Genomic DNA, 12707 nt, shown 5'->3' on the forward strand with positions numbered 1-12707 from the left:
AATTGGATGTTTCAGTTGGAGACTTTAAGGTCTTTCTGGATGGATGAACCAAGATGGCCTTCCTCGTCTGGCAATTATCTGGTGAAATCCAGAGATGGTAAACCTGCCCCCATATACACGTGGCTTGGGTTAGGAACATGCCAGGTTTGGCACATGTACTGCACATGCAATGCTACAGCAAGGCCATGATCTCCATAAAAAAAGGAACCTGTCCTCCACATCAGGAGACAGCAGTGACAGAGATCAAAGAGGTCACAGCAACCCGCCAGGCAGAAGTGACCTCAATATCAAGAATCAGACAAATCATGCTGAAGAAAACCTGTTCTACTGACACTAGCTTACCAATGCTGCACTTAATGGTGTCAATGTTGGAGCAGCACAGGAGATCGCTATCTGCCCCCGACCACTCATACGCTCACATCACCAGATTAATCATCAAGGTACCTGGAGCGTTACAGGCTCCAAGCTGATCTATGGCTTCAGATGATTTATACATAGAATGGATACCCGAGTGTGATTTACTAGCTGGAATCTAATCCAGGGGTTCAGGTGATAAAATATATAGGACCAGAACTTCGGGTCCCCACGGGTGTGTCCGCGCTGGGTACTTGCGCGTAGGCCCAATGAAAGTGCTGGTATCGTGCATGCACTGCGCATGCACGGGAAACCGGAACTTCCGTTCCCTTAAAGGAAGGGGTTCACAGGTCGAACGCGTGCACCGGAGAGGCAGCGCGTACGCCTGGAACTTCCGTTTTCTTTCCAGCTTTCTCCGGGAGGGTAAGTCTCCAGGAGCTACGCTTATAAAAAGCAGTCGCAAGGCCTGCTTTTAACAAGGTAAGTGGTGAATTAAGTAAAATTAAAACATTTTTTCCACAGGTTTATTATTTTTAAATACTTTAAAGAAAGGTAAGTTTATTTTTAGCCCCGTTAGAAACTGTAATTAATTTTTTCAAAAATTTAAATTATTGTTTAAAATAGTTATTTTATGTAATTTATAGTTATTTTAAAAATGTGATTTTTTAAGAAAAATTTATTTGAAGTTTTAGTGATGTTTTGGGGCTGAATTGTATTCATAGATTTGACAGCTCTTCCTGTCAAACTTATGAATACAGATTCCCTGCTACCATTGGCTCTCCATGGCCCACGTGATCCCAGGGGACGCATCGAACTAACTGCGCCCCTGGGATACGCGAGCACTGCGCGCCGGCAGTTGGAGCAGGCCCAGGATCGGAATCCCACGCGGACCCACAGCTCAACAGCCGGCGCGCTAGGTAAGTGCAGGTCGGGGGCTTGCACCCGCGGGAAGCCCCCGACCTGAATTTCTGGGCCAATTGAATAGTATAGACCTGGAAATTAGTTACAGGCTGGAATCTAATCCAGGGGTTCAGGTGAAAACATAAATCATGAGCAAAAATTTTGAAGTACCCTTTGATGCTTAATTATGTTAAAATATTTAACTTACTACCTGTTACCTGTTCTACGGAATGTGCAGTGTGTGTGGAATTCTGCAGTTTGAAACTATTACCATTTCTGGGAGTGTTCCAGGTCGCTCGGTGTTTGACCTCTCAGTGGATCTATCCTTGGCCCCCTCCTATTTCTCATCTACATGTTGCTCCTTGGCGACATCATCCGAAAACACAGCATCAGTTGCCACATGTACGCTGACGACACCCAGCTCTACCTCGCTATCTCTTCTCTTGACCCCGCCACGTTCTCTAAATTGTCAGACTGCTTGTCTGACATACAGTTCTGGATGAGCAAAAATTTTCTCCAATTAAATATTGGGAAAACCGAAGCCATTGTTTTCGGTCCCCGCCACGAACTCCGTTCCCTAGCCACCTACTCCATCCCTCTCCCTAACATCTGTCTGAGGCTGAACCACACTGTTCGCAACCTTGGTGTCATATTTGACCCTGAAATGAGCTTCCGACCACATATCCGCAGCATAACTAAGACCGCCTACTTCCACCTCCGTAACATCGCCCGTCTCCGCCCCGCCTCAGCTCATCTGCACCTGAAACCCTCATCCATGCCTTTGTTACCTCTAGACTTGACTATCCCAACGCGCTCCTGGCTGGCCTCCCACATTCTACCCTACGTAAACTTGAGGTCATCCAAAACTCGACTGCCCGTGTCCTAACTCGCACCAAATCCCCTTCGCCCATCACCCCTGTGCTCGCTGACCTGCATTGGCTCCCGGTTAAGCAGCGCCTCGATTTCAAAATTCTCATCCTTGTTTTCAAATCCCTCCATGGCCTCGCCCCTCCCTATCTCTGTAAACTCCTTCAACCCCATAACCCCACCCCGAGATATCTGCACTCCTCTAATTCTGCCCTTTTGAGGATCCCTGATTATAATCGCTCAACCTTTGGTGGCTGTGCCTTCTGTTGCCTGGGCCCTAAGCTCTGGAATTTCCTGCCTAAACCTCTCCGCCTCGCTACCTCTCTTTCCTCCTTTAAGACGCTCCTTAAAACCTACCTCTTTGACCAAGCTTTTGGTCACCTGCCCTAATTTCTCCTTATGTGGCTCGGTGTCAGATTTCTAGTCTTATAATACTCCTGTGCAGCACCTTGGGATGTTTTACTACATTAAAGACGCTATATAAATGCAAGTTGTTGTTGTTGTTGCATTGCTGGAAGGTGCTCACAGAATGCCCTGGGGCACTAGCCCAGGTTTAGCAGAGCTTGCTTTGCTGTAGATTTAAGGGAGATTGCCCCCATGCACAGTACGGTATTATAACTAAAATAATCAACACGGGCAGCTTGCCCCTCCCGGACTATTCATTCTGAACCCGCTGCAGCGAAGGTTCAATCTGGATGTGTTCGACAGTATTGCTAGTGCAAAGCGGTTTTGCGTTGTACTGTTACTGCAGACACTGTAAATGCTGCCTCGATTCGGACTCGATGGGCTAGAATTTCTCAGGGCCGTGGAGGCGGGATTGGAGGCATGTGGGGGGTTAAAATCGCAAAATCGGGGGGGGGGCACGAACCCATCCCACCCCCATGCCCGTTTCCCAGGAGGCGGGTACCTGACCTGTGCTGGGAGCCACCTCCCCGAGGCGGGAAGGGATTAGTGCCAATGAACTGCCTGTTAACAGGTAGTTAACAGGCAGTTTTTAGCCTAATCCCTAAAGTGTGGGCTTCCCGATGGCTCCAAACCACGCCAAGTTAACGAGGCGGACCATCGGGATGAAGGGATTGGAGGGTTCGAGGTGTCCGGTGTTCAGGTGAGTGATGGGTGCATGAGTGCAGAGGTAAGTGTGTTTAGTGTGCGTAAAGTGTTTAAAGAAGTTTTACTTACCTTTACTTACTAATGCAGGCTTCCTTCCTTCAGATCTCGGGAGTCCCTCATCTCACCGGCACAGAAAGCAGAATGACCGTGAATGGTCAAAATCTGCAGCCTCTGCTTTCTGTTCTGGAGAGATCTCTAAATCAGCCTGAGAGGAAGGAATTAACCTGGAGTACAGATTGTCAGTGTTTGACAGCTTCAAACAGCTGTGAAACGCTGATATTTCATCTGTCAAAAGCTCTTGACAGATGAAATGTCAACCTGTGACGTCACCTGTTGCCGGGTGGCCCTTAATTGGCCTGCTGAGCCCGCTGGGCGGGCTCAACAAGGTCAATCAAGGGAAAATCGAGTGGGTTGGCCACAACTCGATGGAGGCGGGACTACAACCCCAAAAGTGGAAGTCCCGCCTCCTACTCGCCTCCATTGATAAAATCCAGCCCAATGGCTTGACGTGACCTGAGGTGGAGTGAAGTAGAATAAGACACCCTGGGGTTGTACAGAGCCTTGGTCAGACCCCGTCTAGAAGGGTTATGGGGAGCGGGCAGGGAAGTGGCTTTGAGCCCAAGATCAGCCATGATCTTATTGAATGGCGGAGCAGGCTTGAGGAGCCAAGTGGCCTATTCCGGCTCCTATTTCTTATGGTTCTTAGAGTACTGCGTTGAGTTCTGGGTACCGTACCTCAAGAAGGATATATTGGCCTTTGAGGGGGTGCAGCACTGATTCACCAGAATGAAACCGGGGCTTAAGAGGGTTCAATTATGAGGGCAGGTTGCATAAATTTGACTTGTATTCCCTTGGGTTTAGAAGGCTAAGGGGTGATCTGATCGAGGTGTTTAAAATGTTAAAATGGATTTGGTGTAGAGGGTAGATATGGAGAAACTATTTCCTATGATTTTAATACAAAAAGAAAATACTGCGGATGCTGGAAATCTGAAATAAAAACAGAAAATGCTGGAGATACTCAGCAGGTCAGGCAGCATCTGTGAAGAGAGAAACAGAGTTAACGTTTCGTCAGAAAGGTCATCGCCCTGAAATGCTAACTCTGTTTCTCTCTTCACAGATGCTGCCTGACCTGCTGAGTATCTCCAGCGTTTTCTGTTTTTATTCCTATGATTTTAATCTTGAAATTAGCGCTAGGCCATTCAGAAGGGAAATCAGGAAGCATTTTTTCCACATAAAGTGTAGCAGAAATTTGGAACGTTCTCCCCCAAAAGGCTGTGGACGCTGGGGGGGTCAATTTGAGTTTTCAAAACCGAGATCGATAGATTTTTATTCGGGAAGGGCATCAAGGGAATATGGAGCAAAGGCGGGTAAATGGAGCCGAGGTGCCGATCAGCCGTGATCTAATTCAATGGCGGAGCAGGCCCGAGGGGCTTACTGGCCTTCTCCTGTTCCTAAATATGTTAATAAGCATGAGGGTATAATCAGAGTCACAATCTAAGGTTGTTACAAAAGCTAATTACAGTATTGTGATATTTTATGCAATGTGTTGTAGTCTCAGTCCTGCAGGGGGCAGCACTACACAGCAGCGCTCACACCAAGCTCCAGACAACAAGTTCATGGAGATAGTCCGTCAACTCATGATAGGCTTGTCCCACAAGTATCGGAATTTATAACACAGTAAATTTCACTAAACAGAGGAGGTGGGGGTCATTGAAGTAGGTGTTGCGGGGGGGGTCACTAGTTGGGGTGCTGGAATGAGGCACTCCAGTAATACGTTAACAATGGAGTTCAGGTTAAAGATCTCAGAGCGGAGGAGAGCTTGTGATTCTTCAGGACAGAGCGGGCCAGGTACAGGAAACTCTTTTTTATCCGGCACCGACGGGACCGGCGTGGTGCCGGTTTATCAAAAAGTCCGGATTACAGAGAGGTATAGTAAAAGGTACGAGAGCCCATACACAGCAACAGATCCAGGCTTCCCTGTTGCTTAGCAACAGGTGCAGGAACCCCGGCCACAAGATCCAGGTGTCCCTGTTGCTTAGCAACAGGTGCAGGAACCCCGGCCACAAGATCCAGGCGTCCCTGTTGCTTAGCAACAGGAGCAGGAACCCCGGTTACACAGCCACAGATCCAGGAACGGCCACTAATATGAAGTAAAACTTACCTGAACCTACTCCTGAATTTTGCCGGTTAACAGAGATTTCCGGTTATTTAGGTGCCAGTAAATCGAGAGTTTCCTGTACTTGCTTTCAACAGTGATCTTGCCTACAAAATCGTAATGGTGGGATATTTGTTTTGTTGGGGGGGGGGGGGGGAGGGTAAATACAATGCAAAGAATACAGGGGCTACTTCACACTGCCTTATTGTGGGACAGAGTTAAATGTACTCCCTGTGACCGGGCTGGTGAAGCTGGGCATCTTACCGTTGGCTCGTCTCCAGCGCTCGTTCCTTACTCTGAGCTGCACAGTGTGTCCCGTGGTACAGACCTCATCGGTTAGCGCACGGCGCTCCTTCAGGGTGTGTTTAATCTCCATCACCTGCTTGCCAGTAATCAGCTGGTCCTTCCCCATGTCTGTGGTACAAAACAACAGTCACTGATTCAATGGGGAAATAGGCCCAGAACACCGACGGCATGTTGACGCACGACTAGCTACGTTTAGTCATTCACGATATCTCTCTGTTGTTCAAAAAAATCATTGATCAGGGTTTAGAAATTCTTAAACAAAAGCAAAATACTGCAAATTCTGGAAATCTGAAATAAAAACAGAAAATACTGAGTAGGTCAGGCAGCATCTGTGGAGAGAGAATCAGAGTTAACGTTTCAGCTCGACCACATATCCGCAGCATAACAAGAACCGCCTACTTTCACCTCGTAACATCGCCCGTCTCTGCCCTTGCCTCAGCTCGTCCACTGCTGAGACCCTCATCCATTCCTTTGTTACCTCTAGACTTGACTATTCCAACGCACTCCTGGCTGGCCTCCCACATTCCACCTTATGTAAACTTGAGGTCATCCAAAACGCGGCTTCCCGGTGTCCTAACTCGCACCAAGTCCCATTCGCCCATCTCCCCTGTGCTCGCTGACCTACATTGGCTCCCAGTTAAGCAGCGCCTCGATTTCAAAATTCTCATTCTTGTTTTCAAATCCCTCCAGGGCCTCTCCCTTCCTATCTCTGTAATCTCCTTCAGCCCCACAACCCGCCCCCAAGATATCTGCGCTCCTCTAATTCTGCCCTCTTGAGCATCCCTGATTATAATTGCTCAACCTTTGGTGGCCGTGCCTTGTGTTGCCTGGGCCCTAAGCTCTGGAATTCCCTGCCTAAACCTCTCCACCTCTCTTTCCTCCTTTAAGATGCCCTAATTTCTCCTGATGTGGCTCGGTGTCAAAATTTTTAGTCTTAAATACTCCTGTGCAGTGCCTTGGGGCGTTTTACTACGTTAAAGGCACTATATAAATACAAGTTGTTGTTGCTGATCTTTTATCAGAACTAACGTCAACTCTCTCTCCACAGATGCTGCCTGACCTGCTGAATGTTTCCAGAATTTCCGATTAGAAAGTCTTTTCTTGGTTTACTGGGTGAATAATATTAATCCTTTAGTCAATCATTTATTCCCAAACCTAACATTCCTTGACTTCTAGATACACGTGGACTCTCACACACACCTGCAGGTGCTTTGCAAGGTTCACTAACAGATCAGTGTCGGACGCAAAAGTCTGTATGAAGCTTTACATTAGGAACATCCAAGTTTTTTTGTCTGTGGGCCACTTGATTACATAGCACGGCCCTTGGGAGCCATTATTGCCCATCCCTAATTGCCCTTGAGAAGGTGGTGATGGGCCGCCTTCTTGATGGTACTTCCCACAGTGCTGTTAGGTAGGGAGTTCCAAGATTTTGACCCAGCGGCGATGAAGGAACAACGATATCTTTCCACCGGGATGGTGTGTGGCCTGGAGGGGAACTTGGAAGTGATGGTGTTCCTATGCACCTGCTGCCCTTGTCCTTCTAGGTGGTGGAGGTCATGGATTTGGGAGGCGTTGTCGAAGAAGCCTTGGCAAGTTGCTGCAGTGCGTCCTTTAAATGGTACACACTGCAGCCACGGTGCACCGGCAGTGGAGGGGTTGGATATTTAGGCTAATGGGTGAAGTGCCGATTAAGCACTAAGTGTGGCGAGCTTCTTGAGTTGTTGTTGGAGCTGCACTCCTCCAGGCAAGTGGAGAGTATTCCATCACAGTCCTGATTTGTGCCTTGTAGGTTGTGAAAAAGCTTTGGGGAGTCAGGAGGCGAGACACTTGCCGCAGAATACCTAGCCTCTGACCTGCTCTTGCAGCCACAGTATTTATGTGGCTGGTCCAGTTGAGTTTCTAGTCAATGGTGACCCCCAGGATATTGACAGTGGGGACTTGGTGATGGTATAAAATTTTAATCCCATTAATCTCAAGTTGCAGATACTAACTCATCTTGGTATTGTGATTTAGGGTTCAGCCACCATTGAGGTAACAATGCTCGAAGGAGCTCCAGGTACACACGATACGTTAAAATGCCTATAATAGGCGGTACGTAACACATTTTACAGAGAAACTTTTAAAAATAGTTTTTTTTGCATAAGTTGTCCTGTAGGTGGGGTCTATGATCTGATGTCTCCCTCAGTCCTGTCCTGTGAGTGGGAACTAAGATCTGATGCTTCATTCAGTCCTGTGTTGTGGGTGGGAACTGTGATTGTGCCTGATTAAATGAGGTGAAAATGTGATGAACTATTGGTAGAAACTTGATTGATCTTGGCCTTGGCCTTTTTTCGTCTAGCAATTCATAGAACATAGGAGATAGGAGCACGAGTAGGCCATTCGGCCCCTCTAGCCTGCGCCACCATTTAATGAGATCATGGCTGATCGTCCAAATTCAGTACCCTGTCCCTGCTTTCTCCACATATCCCTTGATCCCTTTAGCCTTAAGAAATATATCTAACTCCTTCTTGAATATATTTAATGAATTGGCCTCAACTGCCTTCTGTGGTAGAAAATTCCACAGATTCACCACTCTCTGGGTGAAGAAATTCCTCCTCATCTCTGTCCTAAATGGCTTACCCCTTATCCTTAGACTGTGACCCCTGGTCCTGGACTCCCCGCCATCGACAACATTCTCCCTGCATCTAGTCTGTCTAGTCCTGTTAGAATTTTATAAGTTTCAATGAGATCCCCCTCTCATTCTTCTAAACTCCAGCGAATATAATTCCAATCGACCCAATCTCTCCTCGTACGTCATTCCTGCCATCCCAGGTATCAGCCTGGTGAATCTTCGCTGCACTCCCTCCATGGCAAGAACATCCTTCCTCAGATAATTCCTATGTTCTCCTTTCCTCCCAACCATTTGTGAGCAATTTAATGAGTCACTAAGAGGCACCAGTTAAGATGCACCAATTGAACTCGGCTTTCTGCTTTAAAAAAAAGTTTCCCCCTCCTCTCCCGAAGGCATTGACTTGTGAGGGGGGTCGGTGCATCATAGACGCCAGCATCCTTTTATGAGGTAAATCAGGAGAAAATTATTTCCACTAGTTGGTGTGTTGGTAACTAGGGGGCATATATTTAAGATCTTCAAAAGAAGCAAATGACAGTTCATGTGGAACATGGAATACTTGACCAGAAACAATGGGGGGAAGCTGAATCCATAATAGAATTTAAAAAGGAAAGTGGATAACTATTTGAAAAAGAAGAATTTCGAAGGGTATGGGAGTGTGGGCAGAACATGTGGGTGCAGATACCTTGAGCTAACTAAAGGCTTCTAAATTGTAATGGTTTTCAGATGTTGATGGACAAATTCAGTTCAAAGCAGGCGTCCTGTGTTTGTCAAGGGAAGTACATCAAAAACTCAATGCAAGATCTGTAGCAAGCAATTATTTAATAATTAATTGCTCAGATATCCCTGCTGTTATACTCAGAGCAGCTGCACGGTCTCCAATACTCATCTCAACTCTTTAAATAGACCGATTTTACATTTATTCCCTCAGCAAAATATTTACTGATGCAGTATCCCCTTCATGTGGAACTGAATGCATTTGTCAATACGAATTCCAAAACACTCCATATTTTGATACTCCATGTTAAAATTGCCGATTGACACGGTTAAAGGATCGGTGAATCGATCCACTCATTAATTGCCTCTCAAAAATTCAATCCCATTAAACAGGAAACTTTCCGGCCAGCTCGTATAAAATGGGAAGATAATTAATTTTGCGTTAGTGAAATAAATCAGCAAAGCTCAGTAAAACGAGCTTTGTTTAAGGGAGAACGATCTTGGAGCAATAGGTCCCCACCACTGCCATCGTAATTCTGGTGCAGTCTAAGTGGCAGCAGAGATCAATGCAGTGTTAATCCAACAAATTTGACATGTCATTGATTTTTTAAAAATTCATTCACGAGATATGGGCGTCACTGACAAGGCCGGCATTTATTGCCCATCCCTAGTTGTCCTTGAGAAGGTGGTGGTGAGCCGCCTTCTTGACAACCGAGTGGCTCGCTAGGCCATTTCAGAGCGGCAGTTAAGAGTCAACCACATTGCTGTGGGTCTGGAGGCACATATAGGCCAGACCGGGTAAGGACGGTAGATTTCCTTTCCTTCCCTAAAAAGACATTAGTGAACCAGGTGGGTTTTTACAACGATCCGGTAGTTTCATGGTTACCATTACTGATTTTATTTGCTGATTTTCCCGATTTATTTAATTAACTGAATTTAAATTCCCCAGCTGCCGTGGTGGGATTTGAACCCATGTCTCACGGATCATTAGCCTCCAGATTACTAGTCCAGTAACATAACCACAATGCTGCCGTTCCCTGGTTCATGGGAGTCTCACTGTTTGGGCGAGGCCCACAGATGATAGGTGCAGAGGGCCCCAGGAAATTTATGGTGTGCCCGAGTCACTCACGCCATAACCTCCTGAAAATAGTAACGCTGTGCGCTGCAGATGAGTCAAGACGCAAGTTTCCAGCAGTTTCCGGGCGCTCTACAGATCCCTCGTTGCCGTGACAGATTGCTCCAGCCAGTCAGAGATTCCATTAACGGTGCCCGTATCTATTTAAACCGTCAAGAGCCTTTGATCTCGATCAGCCGTCGAAAAGCCGAGAGTGCTTTTCCACATTCTCCGTCCTGCCTCGAACTGCTGGTCGACTGCAGATGCAGCTGTCAATGGGCACTAGCTCAAGAAGCTCAAGTTTCCCCCATCTGAAAGCTTAGCGTGCATTTCAGGCAAGTGAGGTCACTGCTTACGCAGATCCAGCCACACAAAGAGGAGTCAGATTACCAGATAGACCTTTTAAAATGGCAAAATTATCAACCAGGCAGAAGTGTTGATCAACAACTCTGGTGTGTATCCGAAAGGGAAAAGTAATTTCTCTTTGTTGAAATATTTGTGCCTCTCCCCTACTCCCACACCATTCTCGATCAATGGCGTCAAAGATTCAGAAGGTTGTGGGTTCAAGTTCCACTCCAGAGACTTGAGCACATCATCTAAGCTGACACTCCCAGTGCAGTGCTGGGGGAGGGCTGCACCGCCGAGGTGCCATCTTTCGAATGAGATGTTAAACGGAGTGCCCCAAGGTGGATATAAAAGATCCCACGGCAACTATTTCGAAAAAGAGCAGGGAGTTCTCCCCAGTGTCCTGGCCAATATTTATCCCTCAACCAACATCACTAAAACAAATCGTCTGGTCATTATCGCATTGCTGTTTGTGGGAGCTTACTGTGTGCAAATTCGTGCCACAGAAGTGCCAGGCAATGACTATCTCCAACAAGTGAGAGTCTAACTACTGCCCCTTGATATTCAACGGCATTACCATCGCCGAATCCCCCACCATCTACCGTCCTTACCCGGTCTGGCCTATATGTGCCTCCAGACCCACAGCAATGTGGTTGACTCTTAACTACCCTCTGAAATGGCTAGCGAGCCACTCAGGTGTCACCATTGACCAGAAACTTAACTGGACCAGCCACATAAATACTGTGGCAACAAGAGCAGGTCAGAGGCTGGGTATCCTGCGGCAAGTGTTTCACCTCCTGACTCCCCAAAGCCTTTCTACCATCAGGAGTGAGATGGAATACTCTCCACCTGCCTGGATGAGTGCAGCTCCAACAACACTCAAGAAGCTCGACACCATCCAGGACAAAGCAGCCAGCTTGATTGGCACCCCATCCACCACCTTAAACATTCACTCCTCCACCACGGCATAACCTTGGCTGCAGTGTGTACCATCTACAAGATGCACTGCAGCAACTCGCCAAGGCTTCTTCGGCAGCACCTCCCAACCCAGCGACCTCTTCCACCTGGAAGGACAAGGGCAGCAGGCGCATGGAACACCACCACCTCCAAGTTCCCCTCCAAGTCACACACCATCCTGACTTAGAAATATATCGCCGATCCTTCATCGTCGCTGGGTCAAAATCCTGGAACTCCCTCCTAACAGCACTGTGGTAGTACCTTCACCACACGGACTGCAGCGGTTCAAGTAGGTGCTCACCACCACCTTCTCAAGGGCAATTAGGGATGGCAATAAATGCTGGCCTTTTCAGCGATGCCCACATCCCATAAAAACAAATTTTAAAAAAATTGGCTGCTGTGTTTCTTACATTACAACAGTGACCACACTTCAATTGTACTTCATTGGCTGTAAAGTGCTTTGGGACGTCTGAGGTCGTGAAAGGAGAGATATAAATGCAAGTCTTTTATCAAAGTTGCTCTCATGAAAACAGCTTGGAGATACAATTGAACACTGTGGATAGGGAAATACCTCTTCCCCTCCCCAGATATATTCACCCAAGATTGGCCCAGCCTGGTTCTCCTGGTCAGGAGTCCAATGCTGTGGTTTCTTTTCCTTCATTTCCCCCCCCGCCAATCCTCTCCTGTAAAAAGGAAAAAAAAAGACTTGCATTTCTATAGCACCTTTCACGACCACCAGACCTCCCAAAGCGCTTTACAGCCAATGAAGTACTTTTCAAGTGTAGTCACTGTTGTAATGTGGGATACACAGCAGCCAATTTGCACACAGCAAGCTCCCACAAACAGCAATGTGATAATGACCAGATAATCTGTTTTGTTATGTTAATTGAGGGATAAATATTGGCCAGGACACCGGGGATAATTCCCCTGCTCTTCTTCGAAATAGTGCCATGGGATATTTTACGTCCACCTGAGAGAGCAGACGGGGGCCGCGGTTTAACATCTCATCCGAAAGACGGCACCTCAGACAGTGCAGCACTCCACTGGAGTGTCAGCCTAGATTTTTGTGCTCAGGTCCCTGGAGTGGGACTTGAACCCACAACCTCCTGACTCAGAGGAGAGTGTGCTGCCCACTGAGCCACGGCTGGTGCAGTCTCTCAGCTGGGGTACAGGTCACTGGTGCGCAGCCCTTTGGTATCTACCCCAATTGGCCAGTCTTCATGTACAAGCACAGGTTATGAATGCTGTTGGCCTACTTGACTATAGGGGCGTCA

General features: G+C 47.3%; 1 protein-coding gene across 3 annotated transcripts in view; it reads right to left on the reverse strand.

Annotated features, from left to right (window-relative positions):
* malt3 (MALT paracaspase 3) overlaps positions 1 to 12707 on the reverse strand; it is a 156521-nt gene that overhangs the window by 17198 nt on the left and 126616 nt on the right. For all 3 annotated transcript variants that reach the window (XM_085972197.1, XM_085972196.1, XM_085972195.1), the window contains one exon: positions 5651 to 5800. In XM_085972197.1, the coding sequence (XP_085828323.1) occupies positions 5651 to 5800 (150 nt within the window). The remainder of the gene's footprint in view (positions 1 to 5650; positions 5801 to 12707) is intronic.

The sequence above is a fragment of the Somniosus microcephalus genome, chromosome 32, assembly GCF_052327205.1.
Source record: "Somniosus microcephalus isolate GS21.2 chromosome 32, FLI_Smic_1.0, whole genome shotgun sequence".
NCBI classification, from domain to species: domain Eukaryota; kingdom Metazoa; phylum Chordata; class Chondrichthyes; order Squaliformes; family Somniosidae; genus Somniosus; species Somniosus microcephalus.